At 43.4% G+C, this 20,770-nt stretch overlaps 1 protein-coding gene across 1 annotated transcript in view; it reads left to right on the top strand.

Moving 5' to 3' along the window:
• The window catches only part of LOC112250949 (cytosolic phospholipase A2), a 55,934-nt gene that overhangs the window by 23,476 nt on the left and 11,688 nt on the right, over nucleotides 1-20,770 (top strand). Inside the window, exons 7-14 of the mRNA XM_024421520.2 lie at nucleotides 3,409-3,553; nucleotides 4,440-4,576; nucleotides 4,783-5,005; nucleotides 5,157-5,271; nucleotides 12,705-12,842; nucleotides 13,018-13,107; nucleotides 13,884-13,949; nucleotides 20,196-20,441. Coding sequence (XP_024277288.1) covers nucleotides 3,409-3,553; nucleotides 4,440-4,576; nucleotides 4,783-5,005; nucleotides 5,157-5,271; nucleotides 12,705-12,842; nucleotides 13,018-13,107; nucleotides 13,884-13,949; nucleotides 20,196-20,441 — 1,160 coding nt within the window. The remainder of the gene's footprint in view (nucleotides 1-3,408; nucleotides 3,554-4,439; nucleotides 4,577-4,782; nucleotides 5,006-5,156; nucleotides 5,272-12,704; nucleotides 12,843-13,017; nucleotides 13,108-13,883; nucleotides 13,950-20,195; nucleotides 20,442-20,770) is intronic.

Below are 20,770 nucleotides of genomic sequence, written 5' to 3'. Positions count from 1 at the left end.
CATTTTCAGAATGGGTTTACAGGTACCACCTTCCTGTACATGTGGGCTACCACTCAAACAAAGAAATCTGAGAAGTGCACACAGAGACAAAGAAGAGCATCAGCAGTTTAAGTAATATTCTGTATGAATTCTCCCTCCCCTACCGGAAACCATGTTTCCCATCCCTCCTAGACCCCCTCTTCACACATCTTCATTGTAATTTTTTCCATATTCTGGTCCAGTAAAAAGGACGATTCAGTTACATTTAGATCTGTGGGCCGTACTTTTTTTGATGGCGAGCTTTCCAAAAGTTGTTGAAATATTACCGAGATTAGTCCTTTGGTGAGACCAGATAATCTGTTTACAAATTCCATCCATTGGATGAATCGACAGCTGGGTTTCCCATGGAACCTTGTAAACCAGAACAGCTGACCTAAATTGGAGATAAATAAGAAGAAAAAAAGAGTTACCTGGTAATATAAATAAATGCTTCTTTCAGATCTTGGAATATCCTCAAACCATTACTCTCCATGATATCGCAAAGGGTACAGATACCACACTTGGACCATTGAGGCGATGTGAAAGGCCATCCTCCAGACCGCAAGGCATTATTTTTAAATATTGGAGGCTGGGGGTGCCATTTAATTTACCAGTTGAGTTGTTTGTCAATTTTGCGCTAAATAGATTGTTTGGGCCAAAGTGTAGCTTGTTTAATAAGAGAGAGATCAATAAACACCACTTCTTCCAGGGCAATGGGAGCCACCATATTGCTTTCTATTCCTTTTTTAACAACTGTAACTGTTTTCAGTAAACACATGGCTAAGATGTACTGGACTGTATATTTTCATATACACTGGAATGTGTTGTTTTACAGGGTCAGCGATAGTAGTACATCGCCCCTGGAACAAATCGGGGTTAAATGCCTTGATCAAGGGCCCATAGACAGATTTTTCACCTTGTCGGCACGGGTATTCAAACCAGCAACCTTTTGGTTACCGCCCCAATGCTCTAACCAGACTGTTATTTTAGGTGAAGGGGAGGACATGCTTGGCATGATTGTAGTCTCAGTAATGCGGAGGTGGGAGGTCGGAGGTCTTGGGTGTGTTTGTCTCTGGAGGTCTATCTCAGACCAGACCAACTTGGAGCCAGATCTAATCACATCTGGAGCCTAAGTTAACTTCAGTCATGGCTGGCTAACCTACAGAACATAAAATCAATCATCATGGCTGACTAAAGAGAATACAGTGATGTCTGTCGGTCTCCATATGGGAAAACGTGATGTTTTTAAAGCAGTTGTCGAAATGTAATGACATAAGTGTGAATGTGTTTTGTCTGCTTTCGTTTATGCTTATTATTGTAGGTCTTCTAAACTAATCTTACTTCATTTCACTCAACAACACACATCCTAAACTCCCTGACCCCACAAACAGGCTTTTGCTAGTGGGACACATTCAACTGAGCACTCTAACAATCTAAATTGATAGTAAATTATTACAGTGGTCCAATATGACAAATATTTATTGGTAACACTTTATTTGGATTGTCTATAGATGCTCTACATACTATCAGTAACATTTCAACTATCTACAAACTCTAACCCTAGTTATGGTTAGGGGTATTCTTAACCTAACCGTAACCTTAGCAAGCAGTTGCTTATCAACAAATAGTTTATTCGTAGTATGAAAATCCGGACTATCCAAATAAAGTGGGACCTATTTATTTGATAAACATTTTGTCTTGCTTATGATGGCCATACAGTGCCTTGCGAAAGTATTCGGCCCCCTTGAACTTTGCGACCTTTTGCCACATTTCAGGCTTCAAACATAAAGATATAAAACTGTATTTTTTTGTGATGAATCAACAACAAGTGGGACACAATCATGAAGTGGAACAACATTTATTGGATATTTCAAACTTTTTTAACAAATCAAAAACTGAAAAATTGGGCGTGCAAAATTATTCAGTCCCTTTACTTTCAGTGCAGCAAACTCTCTCCAGAAGTTCAGTGAGGATCTCTGAATGATACAATGTTGACCTAAATGACTAATGATGATAAATACAATCCACCTGTGTGTAATCAATTCTCCGTATAAATGCACCTGCACTGTGATAGTCTCAGAGGTCCGTTAAAAGCGCAGAGAGCATCATGAAGAACAAGGAACACACCAGGCAGGTCCGAGATACTGTTGTGAAGAAGTTTAAAGCCGGATTTGGATACAAAAAGATTTCCCAAGCTTTAAACATCCCAAGGAGCACTGTGCAAGCGATACTATTGAAATGGAAGGAGTATCAGACCACTGCAAATCTACCAAGACCTGGCCGTCCCTCTAAATTTTCAGCTCATACAAGGAGAAGACTGATCAGAGATGCAGCCAAGAGGCCCTTGATCACTCTGGATGAACTGCAGAGATCTACAGCTGAGGTGGGAGACTCTGTCCATAGGACAACAATCAGTCGTATATTGCACAAATCTGGCCTTTATGGAAGAGTGGCAAGAAGAAAGCCATTCCTTAAAGATATCCATAAAAAGTGTTTTTTAAAGTTTGCCACAAGCCACCTGGGAGACACACCAAACATGTAGAAGAAGGTGCTCTGGTCAGATGAAACCAAAATTGAACTTTTTGGCAACAATGCAAACCGTTATGTTTGGCGTAAAAGCAACACAGCTCATCACCCTGAACACACCATCCCCACTGTCAAACATGGTGGTGGCAGCATCATGGTTTGGGCCTGCTTTTCTTCAGCAAGGACAGGGAAGATGGTTAAAATTGATGGGAAGATGGATGGAGCCAAATACAGGACCATTCTGGAAGAAAACCTGATGGAGTCTGCAAAAGACCTGAGACTGGGACGGAGATTTGTCTTCCAACAAGACAATGATCCAAAACATAAAGCAAAATCTACAATGGAATGGTTCAAAAAGAAACATATCCAGGTGTTAGAATGGCCAAGTCAAAGTCCAGACCTGAATCCAATTGAGAATCTGTGGAAAGAACTGAAAACTGCTGTTCACAAACGCTCTCCATCCAACCTCACTGAGCTCGAGCTGTTTTGCAAGGAGGAATGGGAAAAGATTTCAGTCTCTCGATGTGCAAAACTGATAGAGACATACCCCAAGCGACTTACAGCTGTAATCGCAGCAAAAGGTGGCGCTACAAAGTATTAACTTAAGGTGGCTGAATAATTTTGCACGCCCAATTTTTCAGTTTTTGATTTGTTAAAAAAGTTTGAAATATCCAATAAATGTCGTTCCACTTCATGATTGTGTCCCACTTGTTGTTGATTCTTCACAAAAAAATACAGTTTTATATCTTTATGTTTGAAGCCTGAAATGTGGTAAAAGGTCACAAAGTTCAAGGGGGCCGAATACTTTCGCAAGGCACTGTATGCAGGGTTATAACCTTACCTTGTCTCTGTGTCCCCATGCAGTGCGAACCTGGACCTTCGGTTCAGCCTGACCCTGTGTGACAAGGAGAAACTATTCAGACGGGCCCGCAGAGAGAGGGTGATGCTGGGCATCAAGAAGCTGCTGGACATGGAAAAGCCCCGCTTCCTCCCCAGCACCCCTCAGGAGGTGTGCATACCTGAGTACTGTGGGCCCAGGCTTGCAAAGCGGCCTACTGCCAACCACAGTGTTCTTTTTTAAATCAGTTTTTGACTTAGTCAAATGCAGTGTTTTACATGTGAAACCTCATGTATTAGGATGCATTGCAGGGTAACCATTTCAAAATGAACTTACAATATAATAGACATGAGCTAAATAACGCATTTATTGCCATAGAAGGGGGCTTACTCTGCAGCATTACTGAGCATAGTGGTCAAGTTCATAGACGAGACAATATTAGCCAACGGCACCACTTTTTACATGCAAGAACACGTACACCACATCCACAGGTCTCTTAGTATTCAAACATGATCATTTTATAGGCCCTAACGTCCTCTCACACCGAAAGCTCTGAAGGCTGGTTCAGAGGCAGCTGACATTTGGCCCTGTCCTCCTGGTTGTAGCCTCTATCCGACACCTCTCACTGCCTGCCTGTGTTCTCGGATGATCCGGAAACTACCAGCCATAATGAGATAATAATCCACCACATAAAAGTGTTGTTGCAGAACTTCTGACCTGCCACACCGCATTCCCATTGAGGTTAGTAAATACTAGAACATTTCACAACTCAGTGAAGTGCAGTTGTTGTGTCAGAGTGGGTTATAATATTTTTTTGGAAATGACTGGTTCTAGTTCAGAGAAGTCAGTGCAGAGGCGGAAAGAGACCCAGGAACATCAGCAAGTAGAGTGAGGCAACAACAGTCATCTACTGTAGACTGACTGACGAACGAGACATCAGGAAGTAGGGCTTACTGGCAGTTGAGCTGCTATGAATCTCAAGGAGTCATGTTATGACAGGCATCCGAATCCTTTCCAATCTCTTCCTGTCTGTGGCTGTCATTGTCTGTCTGTGCAGGTGCCGGTGATCGCCATAGTGGGTTCAGGGGGAGGCTTCAGGGCCATGGTGGGCTTCTCTGGGGTTATGAAGGGCCTGTATGAGTCTGGGGTCCTGGACTGTGCCACCTACATTGCTGGCCTCTCTGGATCCACCTGGTCAGTCAACTATTCATCTGTTTATACCATGCTCCCTCCCACTCCTCTTTTCTCCTACAGTATCTACCCATCTACCTCTGCACCAAAATTTAACCAGTTTTTAGATGGAAGACTGTATGTACTCTACCTGTGTGTTCTCATGCCTCCCTTCCTCCCTCACTATCTCTTTCCCTCTCCCTCCCTCTTTATCTCCGTCCCTCCCGCAGGTACATGTCGACCCTGTTCTCTCACCCAGAGTTCCCATCTAAGGGTCCTAAGGAGATCAACGCGGAGCTGATGAAAAGAGTGAGCAGTAACCCTCTGAGACTGCTATTGCCCCAGCATATCACCAACTACATCCAGTCTCTGTGGAGCAAGAAGGCCAACGGACAGCCTGTCACCTTCACTGACATCTTCGGCATGCTCATCGGAGAGACACTCATCCCTGCTGTGAGAGGAGAACCGCACACACCTGTTTTTGTTGTTACTGCATTATTTCACCTATCTTTCGCTCTCTCTCTGTCTTCTCTCTGTCTTCTCTCTGTCTTCAAGAGGATGAAACTAAACTGACTATAACCCAGTCTTTCTCTGTTTTCATCAGAGGATGGACACAAAGCTGAGTGAGTTGCAGGAGAAGGTGAACGAGGGCCAGTGTCCTCTCCCTCTGTTCACCTGTCTGCACGTCAAACCAGACGTGTCCGAGCTCATGTTCGCAGGTCAGTGTGTGTGTGTGGGTGGGTGGTCTGTGTTTGTTCACACAATGGTTACGCAACAATCACTGTTGTCAGTTTGAGTAGACCTGCGTAAGAGGGGGAGGATAGAGTGATGAGCCCCTGTTATTGCCTTTACCTCACTGATTTACATTCATAATGGTATGTTAACATTTGTTTGTGTGTGTGGGTCTGTGTGTATTACTGTAGATCACAAGGTCAGTGTGGCTCCGAGGCTCTCCTCCGTTCTCAGTTTTTCAATGAAGCGTATCATTTCAGTAGGAGTTCATGTACCACAGGAGGCTGGTGAGAGGAAGACTGCTCATAATAATGGCTGGGATGGAGTGAATGGAAAGGTATCAAACTCAAACTCTTTGATTTATTTGATACCATTCCAATTATTCTGTTCTAGCAATTACAATGAACCCGTCCTCCCCAATTAACATACCACCAGCCGCCTGTGTCATGCACGTAGTGTGTGTGTCCGCAGTATTGGGCATGTAGTTGGTTCAAGTTCTGAAGTGTGTGTGTGTCTTTGGATCTCTAGTACAATGAATATGTGTATGCCTTTTGCATTATGAGTAATCAGAGATGGTCAGATAATCTCTCCCGCATGCAAATTTCCATTCTCTACATTTGCTTGGAGCACTCCTTTCACACACACTGATGTGCCATGGTTGGCTGATATTCAAATGTTGCTTTGAGAGAGTCATCCATGAATGTACTGCAGATAGCCACTGTGCATATGGCCAGAACTGGTGAAGTTTGTCCCATTCATTTTAAACAAATTAATAGTGACACGAGTCTGAACAATTTGCAGATCTGAAACAGTCTCTGTTACTGAAGGTAAGGAGGAACCTGTTTACTTCCGGCGCCGACAGAGATGGCCGCCTCGCTTCACGTTCCTAGGAAACTATGCAGTTTTTTGTTTTTTTACGTGTTATTTCTTACATTGGTACCCCAGGTCATCTTAGGTTTCATTACATACAGTCAAGAAGAACTACTGAACATAAGAGCAGCGTCAACTCACCATCAGTACGACCAAGAATATGACTTTTGCAAAGCGGATCCTGTGTTCTGCCTTTCACCCAGGACAACGGAATGGATCCCAGCCGGCGACCCAAAAAAACGACTTCGTAAAAGGGGGAAACGGAGCGGTCTTCTGGTCAGACTCCAGAGACGGGCACATCGTGCACCACTCCCTAGCATTCTTCTCGCCAATGTCCAGTCTCTTGACAACAAGGTTGATGAAATCCGAGCAAGGGTAGCATTCCAGAGGGACATCGGAGAGTGTAACGTTCTTTGCTTCATGGAAACATGGCTCACTGGAGAGACGCTATCGGAGTCGGTGCAGCCAACTGGTTTCTCCACGCATCACGCAGACAGAAACAAACATCTTTCTGGTAAGAAGAGGGGCGGGGGCGTATGCAACATGGTTAATGTGACGTGGTGTGATCATATCAACATACAGGTACTCAAGTCCTTCTGTTCACCTGATTTAGAATTCCTCACAATCAAATGTCGACCGCATTATCTACCAAGGGAATTCTCTTCGATTATAATCACAGCCGTATATATTCCCCCCCAAGCAGACACATCGATGGCTCTGAACGAACTTTATTTGACTCTTTGCAAACTGGAATCCATTTATCCGGAGGCTGCATTCATTGTAGCTGGGGATTTTAACAAGGCTAATCTGAAAACAAGACTCCCTAAATTTTATCAGCATATCGATTGCGCAACCAGGGGTGGAAAGACCCTGGATCATTGTTACTCTAACTTCCGCGACGCATATAAGGCCCTGCCCCGCCCCCCTTTCGGAAAAGCTGACCACGACTCCATTTTGTTGATCCCTGCCTACAGACAGAAACTAAAACAAGAAGCTCCCATGCTGAGGTCTGTCCAACGCTGGTCCGACCAAGCTGACTCCACACTCCAAGACTGCTTCCATCACGTGGACTGGGAGATGTTTCGTATTGCGTCAGACAACAACATTGACGAATACGCTGATACGGTGTGCGAGTTCATTAGAACGTGCGTTGAAGATGTCGTTCCCATAGCAACGATTAAAACATTCCCTAACCAGAAACCGTGGATTGATGGCAGCATTCGTGTGAAACTGAAGGAGGAACCACTGCTTTTAATCAGGGCAAGGTGTCTGGTAACATGACTGAATACAAACAGTGCAGCTATTCCCTCCGCAAGGCTATCAAACAAGCTAAGCGCCAGTACAGAGACAAAGTAGAATCTCAATTCAACGGCTCAGACACAAGAGGCATGTGGCAGGGTCTACAGTCAATCACGGACTACAGGAAGAAACCCAGCCCAGTCACGGACCAGGATGTCTTGCTCCCAGGCAGACTAAATAACTTTTTGCCCGCTTTGAGGACAATACAGTGCCACTGACACGGCCTGCAACGGAAACATGCGGTCTCTCCTTCACTGCAGCCGAAGTGAGTAAGACATTTAAACGTGTTAACCCTCGCAAGGCTGCAGGCCCAGACGGCATCCCCAGCCGCGCCCTCAGAGCATGCGCAGACCAGCTGGCCGGTGTGTTTACGGACATATTCAATCAATCCCTATACCAGTCTGCTGTTCCCACATGCTTCAAGAGGGCCACCATTGTTCCTGTTCCCAAGAAAGCTAAGGTAACTGAGCTAAATGACTACCGCCCCGTAGCACTCACATCCGTCATCATGAAGTGCCTTTGAGAGACTAGTCAAGGACCATATCACCTCCACCCTACCTGACACCCTTGACCCACTCCAATTTGCTTACCGCCCAAATAGGTCCACAGACGATGCAATCTCAACCACACTGCACACTGCCCTAACCCATCTGGACAAGAGGAATACCTATGTGAGAATGCTGTTCATCGACTACAACTCGGCATTCAACACCATAGTACCCTCCAAGCTCGTCATCAAGCTCGAGACCCTGGGTCTCGACCCGCCCTGTGCAACTGGGTACTGGACTTCCTGACGGGCCGCCCCCAGGTGGTGAGGGTAGGCAACAACATCTCCTCCCCGCTGATCCTCAACACTGGGGCCCCACAAGGGTGCGTTCTGAGCCCTCTCCTGTACTCCCTGTTCACCCACGACTGCGTGGCCACGCACGCCTCCAACTCAATCATCAAGTTTGCGGACGACACAACAGTGGTAGGCTTGATTACCAACAACGACGAGACGGCCTACAGGGAGGAGGTGAGGGCCCTCGGAGTGTGGTGTCAGGAAAATAACCTCACACTCAACGTCAACAAAACTAAGGAGATGATTGTGGACTTCAGGAAACAGCAGAGGGAACACCCCCATCCACATCGATGGAACAGTAGTGGAGAGGGTAGCAAGTTTTAAGTTCCTCGGCATACACATCACAGACAAACTGAATTGGTCCACTCACACAGACAGCATCGTGAGGAAGGCGCAGCAGCGCCTCTTCAACCTCAGGAGGCTGAAGAAATTCGGCTTGTCACCAAAAGCACTCACAAACTTCTACAGATGCACAATCGAGAGCATCCTGGCGGGCTGTATCACCGCCTGGTATGGCAACTGCACCACCCTCAACCGTAAGGCTCTCCAGAGGGTAGTGAGGTCTGCACAACGCATCACCGGGGGCAAACTACCTGCCCTCCAGGACACCTACACCACCCGATGCTACAGGAAGGCCATAAAGATCATCAAGGACATCAACCACCCGAGCCACTGCCTGTTCACCCCGCTGTCATCCAGAAGGCGAGGTCAGTACAGGTGCATCAAAGCTGGGACCGAGAGACTGAAAAACAGCTTCTATCTCAAGGCCATCAGACTGTTAAACAGCCACCACTAACATTGAGTGGCTACTGCCAACACACTGTCAATGACACTGACTCTACTCCAGCCACTTTAATCATGGGAATTGATGGGAAATGATGTAAATATATCACTAGCCACTTTAAACAATGCTACCTTATATAATGTTACTTACCCTACATTATTCATCTCATATGCATACGTTGATACTGTACTCTATATCATCGACTGCATCCTTATGTAATACATGTATCACTAGCCACTTTAACTATGCCACTTGGTTTACATACTTATCTCATATGTATATACTGTACTCGATATCATCTACTGTATCTTGCCTATGCTGCTCTGTACCATCACTCATTCATATATCCTTATGTACATATTCTTTATCCCCTTACACTGTGTTATAAGACAGTAGTTTTTTTGGAATTGTTAGTTAGATTACTTGTTCGTTATTACTGCATTGTCGGAACTAGAAGCACAAGCATTTCGCTACACTCGCATTAACATCTGCTAACCATGTGTATGTGACAAATAAAATTTGATTTGATTTGAATCCCTATCCCAGTCTGTTGTTCCCACATGCTTCAAGAGGGCCACCATTGTTCCTGTTCCCAAGAAAGCTAAGGTAACTGAGCTAAACGACTACCGCCCCGTAGCACTCACTTCCGTCATCATGGAGTGCTTTGAGAGACTAGTCAAGGACCATATCACCTCCACCCTACCTGACACCCTAGACCCACTCCAATTTGCTTACCGCCCAAATAGGTCCACAGACGATGCAATCTCAACCACACTGCACACTGCCCTAACCCATCTGGACAAGAGGAATACCTATGTGAGAATGCTGTTCATCGACTACAGCTCGGCATTTAACACCATAGTGCCCTCCAAGCTCGTCATCAAGCTCGAGACCCTGGGTCTCGACCCCGCCCTGTGCAACTGGGTACTGGACTTCCTGACGGGCCGCCCCCAGGTGGTGAGGGTAGGCAACAACATTTCCTCCCCGCTGATCCTCAACACTGGGGCCTCACAAGGGTGCGTTCTGAGCCCTCTCCTGTACTCCCTGTTCACCCACGACTGCGTGGCCACGCACGCCTCCAACTCAATCATCAAGTTTCCGGACGACACAACAGTGGTAGGCTTGATTACCAACAACGACGAGACGGCCTACAGGGAGGAGGTGAGGGCCCTCGGAGTGTGGTGTCAGGAAAATAACCTCACACTCAACGTCAACAAAACTAAGGAGATGATTGTGGACTTCAGGAAACAGCAGAGGGAACACCCCCCTATCCACATCGATGGAACAGTAGTGGAGAGGGTAGTAAGTTTTAAGTTCCTCTGCGTACACATCACAGACAAACTGAATTGGTCCACCCACACAGACAGCATCGTGAAGAAGGCGCAGCAGCGCCTCTTCAACCTCAGGAGGCTGAAGAAATTCGGCTTGTCACCAAAAGCACTTACAAACTTCTACAGATGCACAATCGAGAGCATCCTTTCGGGCTGTATCACCGCCTGGTACGGCAACTGCTCCGCCCACAACCGTAAGGCTCTCCAGAGGGTAGTGAGGTCTGCACAACGCATCACCGGGGGCAAACTACCTGCCCTCCAGGACACCTACACCACCCGATGTCACAGGAAGGCCATAAAGATCTTCAAGGACAACAACCACCCGAGCCACTGCCTGTTCACCCCGCTATCATCCAGAAGCCGAGGTCAGTACAGGTGCATCAAAGCTGGGACCGAGAGAAGCTGTTTTTCAGTCTCTCAAGGCCATCAGACTGTTAAACAGCCACCACTAACATTGAGTGGCTGCTGCCAACACACTGACTCAACTCCAGCCACTTTAATAATGGGAATTGATGGGAAATGATGTAAAATATATCACTAGCCACTTTAAACAATGCTACCTAATATAATGTTTACATACCCTACATTATTCATCTCATATGTATATGTATATACTGTACTCTACTGCATCTTTATGTAATACATGTATCACTAGCCACTTTAAACTATGCCACTTTGTTTACATACTCATCTCATATGTATATACTGCACTCAATACCATCTACTGTATCTTGCCTATGCCGCTCTGTACCATCACTCATTCGTATGTCTTTATGTACATATTCTTTATCCCCTTACACTTGTGTCTATAAGGTAGTAGTTTTGGAATTGTTAGCTAGATTACTTGTTGGTTATTACTGCATTGTCGGAACTAGAAGCACAAGCATTTCGCTACACTCGTATTAACATCTGCTAACCATGTGTATGTGACAAATAAAATTTGATTTGACAAACAAAGGATTATGCAAACAATGTTATTCCAATACAATGAATGAAGCTATCAACATATTGACCCCAGGCATTCTTGTCGTTATAGTGCTGTAGGGTGAGAAGGAACATCAACAATGTGTAAGTGTTCGTGCTGGGAATTGCCAGGGACCTCACGATATTATCAAGATACTGATTCTCACAATTCTATATGTATTGCGATTCGATACTGTGATTATTATTAGCGATTCGATGTTCCAAACATATGGCTCCCCATATGTCTGCTGCAGAGGGGAAGCCATGAGAAAACATGTTTTGATTAGTCATGGAAATAAATGTGCTGAAAACAAATTGACTGCCTATTTAAAAAGGAGATGGAGAACAAGCTATGAAGGAAATAGGGGCAGGTACAGCCAACTAGCTCAAAAATAATAGTGATATTTTCAAAATGACATATCATCAAAAATAAAATCCCGATATGTAACTATATAGATCCCCCCTCCCCCATCACTAGTAGGTGTAGTAAGTAGTACAATGTGGAAGGGCAATGTTATGTAGGTGTCAATGTGGTTGTGGTACGCACCTAGTCCTGATCTAGGATCTTTCTCAAATTTGAACTTGACTCATAATGACATGACATGTAAAATGGACCTCAAAACAGTCCTTAGGGGAAACCAATCCCGTGTTAGGGTGACTGAGTCCATTACTGTATGCTGAGTCATTGGTACTGTGACCAACGTATTTGTAATAATATTCATGCAAATTAATGTTGGTGTTCCAGTGTATTTTACAGATTAGCTGGAATAGAATATTAAATCGGTTAGTCATTTACCTTTTTGTTTTACTGTAAATCCCCCACCTTTTATCTCTGATGTGACAAGGTAACGCTGTCACAACTACTCCAGAGAAAGGCAAAAAATAACACCACATAATTTACAGTACGGTAGTAACATTATACTCCTTAATCCAGGACCAATGATAGGCTGAAAGGTGATAGTGTATTGTCATTCTGAGGAACTCTTGTCAGACTTAACATGTGTGAACAGTGTGTTGTGTTGTGCCTTACAATTATATGTGTGGGTGTTGTTGTGTCACTAGAGTCAGGTAGGGCATATACCCCCCTGTCACCTGGTTCCAGTAATGGAGGTCATAATGACAGTTGCTTCTGGCCTGCACCGTTACTGTAAATCTGGGCTACCCTTTTTCCATAACAAAAACATACACACATTTACTGCAGGATATACACATTTTCCCAATTACATTGCACTTACAAGTGTGCTCCCCTAATTAAAGAGTTAGTTAGTTACATACACGGATTGGTTTTTATCAATGGATGTTGTTATTTTATTTATCCATTTTTTTTGACAGACTGGGTGGAGTTCAGCCCGTATGAGATTGGAATGGCAAAGTACGGAACGTTCATGACCCCTGACCTTTTTGGAAGCAAGTTCTTCATGGGAATCACTGTGAAGCAGTATGAAGAGAACCCACTACATTTCCTTATGGGTAAGAAACCCCACACATAGACACACACATACATACACAAACAACAGAATATTGCTGGCACTTCTGCATATGACATCCTAAAGAGATTCTTCACATGATAAGCTATCATCAAACATGATATTCATAAGTCATCACATGATATTGATGTTGATCTAGTGGGTTTATCGCTCTCCAGGGGTTTGGGGGAGTGCCTTCTCCATCCTCTTCAACAGAGTGCTGGGTGTCAAAGACACTGTCGGGGGGAGCACCATGGAGGAAGAGCTCGGTAAGAAACCACACACACTTGTCTTATAACCCCAATCCTAACCCTGACCTCTGGTCTGATCTCTGACTCAAATGAAGTCATGCACCCTGTACAGATAAAGTACCACATCATGGTCTCCTCTACAGTTAGTACAGCACACACACGTGTCTTGTATCTACTCACAGTGAAGCTCATACATTGCAGCATATAGACCTGAAGACAATGACTGTGCTTAGCCCAAAGGCTTAGTTCCTATGTGTTGTGTTAGCCCATAGTCCCGATCCAATGTGTTGGATCTGCTCTGCACAACACAAGCCAACTGCACCTCCCATTGTAGTCTGTTTTATTTTTATTATGTACGGTACGCCTGACTCTTTGTGAATGCAGATGAATGTGATGCCAGCTCACAGATGTGAGTGTGATTCCCTTTTGGTCCAAACAAAGATAATGTTCAGCTTCCTGTCATTATTTATAACTGCTTTTTAAGTTTGTTTTATGGGCTGTTGGTGTTTGATTTGACCTTTTCGCGTGTGTTTCACATGTTGCACTCACTGCATCTGCAAGCAGGTACACCTACACCCATTCCAATAAATGCCAATTGTTTTGTGTTTGCTATGTAAGCCATTGTTGCAAATGAGTTTATAAAAAGGTAGGGCCTAAACAATTGAAAGTTAATTGGACAGCCTAATGTAAGCGATACATGTCATGCTATGATAACCTCTGTTTTGAGATGGAGTGAAGACTTGGATATGAGTGAAAGTGTGATTTAAAGAAGATGTCCTTGTCTTTTCCTGCAGAACAGTTAAAGCCTCAACACATTGTGGGGGAGGACAGACTAGATAATGACGAGAGGCCTTGGAAAGGTGAGAACTGCAATATCCATGATGCATAATGATTCATACAAAATACACAAAAACCTGAATAATTGTGTGGTCTACATTTATTTTAACACATTCAAACTGTTCAGGGGAAGTCACAGCCTTGATGCTGCAGTGACTGTCTGATGAGGAACAGGCTCTCTCAACATAGTGAGCTAGGTTATAGGGCTACATCATGGGCTGGATAGAAGCAGTCTACCATCTTCAGAACTAGATAATAATTGCTTTATTTGCCTCATAAAATAATGGAAAATAAATAATTGTTTGTTCTATCTCTCATAAAGCTGTGATTGAGAATAGCATATGCCTAGGCTGAGGCTATAGACTTTCATTCTTGTTATTTTTGAATATCACGACATGCTCGAATACCTTACGTTTTTAGGCTATTCAAATAACCTTTGGAGATGGAACTCTGTTCCATTTTATTGTTTGATTGGGAGAAAGACCTGTATAAAACAATGAAGTGTAGCCTTCAGTCATATTCATAGCCTATCGAAGGGAATATAGGCTACATTACTTTAAACAGCTTGACACTAGATAGTTAAAGGAGTGTCCATTATAAAACAAAATTAGGTTTAGGCTATTGCCTAATGCCCATGCATCTGTCAGAGAGAGAAACAATAGGCTATTTTCTGACTGGACATTGTGCTGCTTTGGTGGAATTCTCTGCTCTGTCTGGCCTATAGTCCTCTCTTGCATTCCTCTCTTTCTATATTCCTCTCGTTCTGTATAGTTGGCTATATAGTTAAAATAGGCTAAACCATTGTCTGTCACATCACAATGTTGTCACCATCAGCGACGGCAGTCAATTATCGGCGATAGACGATGCTATGGTAATATCGCCCAACCCTAGTCGTGCATGTAGGGAAGAACTGGGACGAAAGTAACACTTTTTGTTTTTTCCTAATCACTCAAAGATCGATAGAACTAGAGAGACCATCTTTCATGACAAACAACTTATATACACTGAGTTAAAAACATTAAGGACACCTTCCTAATATCGAGTTGCACCCCTCCCCCTTTGTGCCCTCAGAACAGCCTCAATTCATCAAAGCAAGATGTCAAAAGCGTTCCACAGGGATGCTGGCCCAATGCTTCCCACAGTTGTGTCAATTTGGCTGGATGTCCTTTGGGTGGTGGCATATTCTTGATACACATGGGAAACTGTTGAGTGTGAAAAACCCAGTAGCATTGCAGTTCTTGACACAAACCGGTGCGCCTGGCACCTACTACCATACCCCATTCAAAGGCACTTAAATATTTTGTATTGCCCATTCACCCTCTCAATGGTAAACATACCCAATCCATGTCTCAATTGCCTCATGGCTTAAAAATCCTTATTTATTCTGTCTCCTCCCCTTCATCTACAGTCATTGAAGTGGATTTAATGGTCAACTGTAGGAGGAAGGTATATGGTGGGTGCAATTAAGCTTAGAATGTAGTGAGTGTTGGGAAAACGATCATATGTGGCAGGCATTGATAAGGGAAGAGAGTCATGTATTAGTGATGAAGGGGGCCAAGGTCGGGTCACGTTAAGGGAGAAGGAAAACGTTATTGCCCGTATCACTTAGTTTCCTGCCTAGCAATAAAGATACAATGTTTAGCAAGAAGGAGGAGGCTCCAACAAAGTGGGATACATATACCACCACTATTGTAAATATGTTTTTGTCGGTTCAGCTGTTCGATTCTTTGGGAAGAATCAACTTGGTTTAAGCTTTCGTAGTGTCCGTCGAGTTCTTACTCTGATAATTACAACCTAACACAGTCAAAGGTTTTGACACACCTACTCATTCAAGGGTTTTTCTTTATTTTCAATATTTTCTACATTGTAAAATAATAGTGAAGACAAACTATGAAATAACACATATGGAATCATGTAGTAACCAAACAAAATGGTTAAACAAATCAAAATATATTTTATATTTAAAATTCTTCAAAGTAGCCACCCTTTGCCTTGATGACAGCTTTGCACACCCTTGTTATTCTCTACCAGCTCACCTGGAATGATCATCCGACAGTCTTGAAGGAGTTCCCACATATGCTGAGCACTTGTTGGCTTCTTTTCCTTTACTCTGCGGTCCAACTCATCCTAAATCAGGTTGGGTGATTGTGGAGGCCAGGTCATCTGTTGCAGCACTGTCACTCTCCTTCTTGGTCAAATAGCCCTTGCACAGACTGGAGGTGTGTTTTGGATAATTGTCCTGTTGAAAAACAAATGATAGTCCCACTAAGCGCAAACCAGATGGTATGGCATATTGCTGCAGAATACTGTGGTAGCCATGCTGGTTAAGTGTGCCTTGAATTCTAAATCAATCACAGACGGTGTCACCAGCAAAGCACCCCCACACCATCACACCACCTCCTCCATGCTTCAAGGTGGGAACCACACATGCGGAAATCATCCATTCACCTAATCTGCATCCCACAAAGACACGGCGGTTAGAACCAAAAATCGCTATTTTGGACTCATCAGACCAGAGGACAGATTTCCACCGGTCTAATGTCCATTGCTCGGGTTTCTTTCCCCAAGCAACTCTCCTTCTTATTAGTGTCTTTTAGTAGTTGTTACTTTGCAGCGATTCGACCATGGAGGCCTGATTCACGCAGTCTCCTCTGAACTGTTAATGTTGAGATGTGTCTGTTATTTGAACTCTGAAGCATTTATTTGGACTGCATTCCGAGGTGCAGTTAACTCTAATGAACTTATCCTCTGCAGGAGAGGTAACTCTTGGTCTTACTTTCCTGTGGCAGTCCTCATGAGAGCCATTCATCATAGCTCTTTATGATTTTTGCGACTGCACTTGAAAAAACTTTCACATTTCTTGAAATGTTCTGTATTGACTGACCTTCATGTCTTAAAGTAATGATGGACTGTCATTTCTCTTTGCTTATTTGAGCTGTTTTTGCCATAATATGGACTTGGTCTGTTACCAAATAGTGCTATCTTCTGTATACCACCCCTACCTTGTCGCAACTGATTGGCTGAAATGTTTAAAAAAAGATATTCCACAAATGATCTTTTAACAAGGCACACCTGTTAATTGAAATGCATTCCAGTTGACTACCTCATGGTTGAGAGAATGCCAAGAGTGTGCAAAGCTGTCATCAAGGCAAAGGGTGGCTACTTTGAAGAATATAATATATATATTTATTGAACACTTTTTTTTTGGTTACTACATGATTCCATATGTGTTATTTCATAGTTTTGATGTCTTCAGTTTTCCACAATGTAAAAATGTTTTAAAATAAAGAACCCTTGACTGAATAGGTGTGTCCAAACTTTTGACTGGTACTGTATATACTGAACAAAAATATAAACGCAACATGTGACATGAGCTGAAAAAAAGATCCCTGTAATTTTCTCATTCTCACATTTTTCTCAAATTTTGTGCACAAATTTGTTTCCATCCCTGTTACTGAGCATTTCTGCTTCGCCAAGATAATACATCCACCTGACAGGTGTGGCGTATCAAGAAGCGGATTAAACAGCATGATCATTACACAGCTGCACCTTGTGCTGGGCACAATTAAAGTCCACTCTAAAATGTGAAATTTTGAAACACAATGCCACAGAGCATGCAATTGGCATGCTGACTGCAGCAATGTCCACCAGCGCTGTTGCCAGAGAATTTTATATTCATTTCTCTACCATAAGCCACCTCCAACATCGTTTTAGGAATTTGGCAGTACGTCCAACCGGCCTCACAACTACAAACCACATGTAATCACGCTAGCCCAGGACCTCCACATTCAGCTTCTTCACCTGCGGGACAGTCTGAGACCAGCCACCTGGACAGCTGATAAAACTGAGGACTATTTCTGTCTGTAATAAAGTCCTTTTGTGATGAAAAACTCATTCTGATTGACTGGGCCTGGAAGGGCTTAGGCCCAACCACTGGGGAGCCAGGCCCACCCATGGCTGCGCACCTTCCCAGTCATGTGAAATCCGTAGATCGGGGCCTAATGAATTTATTTCAATTGACTGAATTCCTTATATGAACGGTAACTCAGTAAAATTGTAAAAATTGTTGCATGTTGCGTTTATATTTTTATTCAGTATATTTTTAACCACTAACCTGTCGCTAAAGGATCATGTGAGAAGCTTCAAGTCAATTAATTAAGACCTAATTCTAATGATGTCATATCATTTTCAAACATTCCGTCACTTGTTGATATATTTTGCTAACATTATAAAATCAATATGAACTAGAGGAGACCAAATGGCCTGTGCTTAAACATTTCGTATTTTCTTTTTCAGGTCATCAGTTAAATCAAATCAAATCAAATTTATTTTTATAGCCCTTCGTACATCAGCTGATATCTCAAAGTGCTGTACAGAAACCCAGCCTAAAACCCCAACCAGCAAGCAATGCAGGTGTAGAGGCACGGTGGCTAGGAAAAGTTAACATTTGTCCCACCCATCTCTCCTGTAACTTCTCCCAGGTGAACACCCAAGACTAGCTAGCATGATACTTGAAACTTATCCAGTCTCATTAGATGGGTTAAGAAAATTACATATGTTTGGAATCTTAAACAACATAACTGTACAACCGAAAAACACTTCTGGGGACATTTTTTACTTACATTGCTCAAAACCACTTTTTGTTGATAACTCGGTGAAGCATGGTCGATCTGGGCTGTTTTTTGTTGTTGTTGGGAGCTCGTCCTCCGCATTAGGAACATGCTGACTCCTCTACATCATTCAAGCTTCTGTCTTATCTGAGAAAATGGGTGTTTTACTTTAATCCCGGCTCTCCCCTTGCCTTGTAGTATCAGATAATATACCTACTATGCAGTACAGTTCATTCAGAAATTATTCAGACCACTTCCCGTTTTCCACCTTTTTGTTACTTTACAGCTTTATTCTAAAATGGATTAAGTAAAAAAAGATCTCATTAATCTACACAAATTACCCCATAATGACAAAATCAAAACAGGTTTTTAGAAATGTTTGGAAAAAACATGAATACTTAATTAACATAACTATTCAGACCCTTTGCTATGAGACTCGAAATTGACCTCAGGTGAATCCTGTTTCCATTGATCATCCTTGATGTTTCTACAACTTGATTGGAGTCCACCTGTGGTAAATTCAATTGATTGGACATGATTTGAAAAGGCGCACACCTGTCTATATAAGGTCCCACAGTTGACAGTGCATGTCAGATTAAAAACCATGCCATGAGGTCAAAGGAATTGTCCGTAGCTCTCCAAGACAGGATTGTGTCGAGGCTTAGATCTGTGGAAGGGTGCCAAAACATGTGGTCTGATGAAACAAAGATTGAACTCTTTGGCCTGAATGCCAAGCATCACGACTTGGGGAAAACATGGCACCATCCCTACAGTGAAGCATGGTGGTGGCAGCATCATGCTGTGGGGATATTCTTCAGCGGCAGGGACTGGGTGTTTTAGTCAGGATCGAGGGAAAGTTTAACTGAGTAAAGTACAGAGAGATCCTTGATGAAAACCTGCTCCTGAGCGCTCAGGACCTGAGACTTGGGAGAAGGTTCACCTTCCAACAGAACAACGATCCTAAGCACACAGCCAAGACAATGCAGGAGTGGCTTCGGGACAAGTTTCTGATTGTCCTTGAGTGTCCCAGCCAGACTTGAACTGGATCGAACATCTCTGGAGAGACCTGAGAATAGCTATGCAGCGATGCTCCCCATCCAACCTGGCAGAGCTTGAGAGGATCTGCAGAGAAGAATGGGAGAAACTCCCCAAATCCAGGTGTGCCAAGCTTGTAGCGTCATACCCAAGAAGACTTGAGGCTGTGCTTCAACAAAGTAATGAATAAAGGGTCTGAATACTTTTGTAAATGTGATATTTCAGTTTTATTGTTAATGCATTTTGCAAACATTTCGAAATACCTGTTTTTGCTTTGTCATTATGGGGTATTGTGTTGATTAGATTGATTAGGAAAAAATAAAATTTAATCCATTATAAAATACGGCTGTAATTTCACAAAATCTGGAAAAAGTCAAGGGGTCTGACACTTCCCGAATGCACTGTATATAATATTTTTATACCTGGCCGTGTTGACTAAACGATTGATCAATTAAACTGTGACCCTCGGAACTGTGCACTTCAGATCAAGTCCTATCAAGCACCTCTAGCCACCAAATGCATTCTGTAAACCTACTGTACATCCCATGTGGCCTCTCTTTATCAACATTGTCCCCTTCTCTCTCCCTTGCCTCCCTTCTTTTTCTCCATCTCTCCCCTCTCCAGGAGGCAAGGAGAACCCAGGGGCGGAAGATGAGTACAGAACCGCACAGAACAGCTGGGTCCAGCGAATGATCACCTCCCTCTTCAGTGGCGACTCCTTGCTCAACACGCGAGAGGGGCGGGCGGGGAAGGTTCATAACTTCATGCTAGGCCTCAACCTCAACACCAACATGCCCTTCTCTACCTTCGGAGACTTTATGTACCAGAACTCCTGCGCCTCCTTCGAGGATGAGGTTGACGCTGTCACAGGTCAGATGTCAAATCTGGAGATCAAGGAGTTCTAGATGTAACACATTCTAGATTCCAGATTCCAGATATATGACAGGTCTATGACCGTTCTTAGATTCTAGTTAAAGCAAATCAAATCAAAGTTTATTTGTCAGGTGCACAGTTCAGTGAAATGCTTACTTGCTAACTCTCCTCAACAATGACCAAACCATCAAGAATCAAATGCCAAAAGCAAAAGTAAAAAAATAACAAGTAGTAATAAAAAGTCAGATCCTCTGTGATGTGCACGCCGAGGAACTTGAAGCTTTTGACCCTTTCCACTGCAGCAAAGGTTTCCAGACTTTTTCACT

Source organism: Oncorhynchus tshawytscha, linkage group LG01 (genome assembly GCF_018296145.1).
Source record: "Oncorhynchus tshawytscha isolate Ot180627B linkage group LG01, Otsh_v2.0, whole genome shotgun sequence".
NCBI classification, from domain to species: domain Eukaryota; kingdom Metazoa; phylum Chordata; class Actinopteri; order Salmoniformes; family Salmonidae; genus Oncorhynchus; species Oncorhynchus tshawytscha.
Note: the sequence above shows the minus strand (reverse complement) of the source record. Positions and strands in the feature narration are given on the sequence as shown.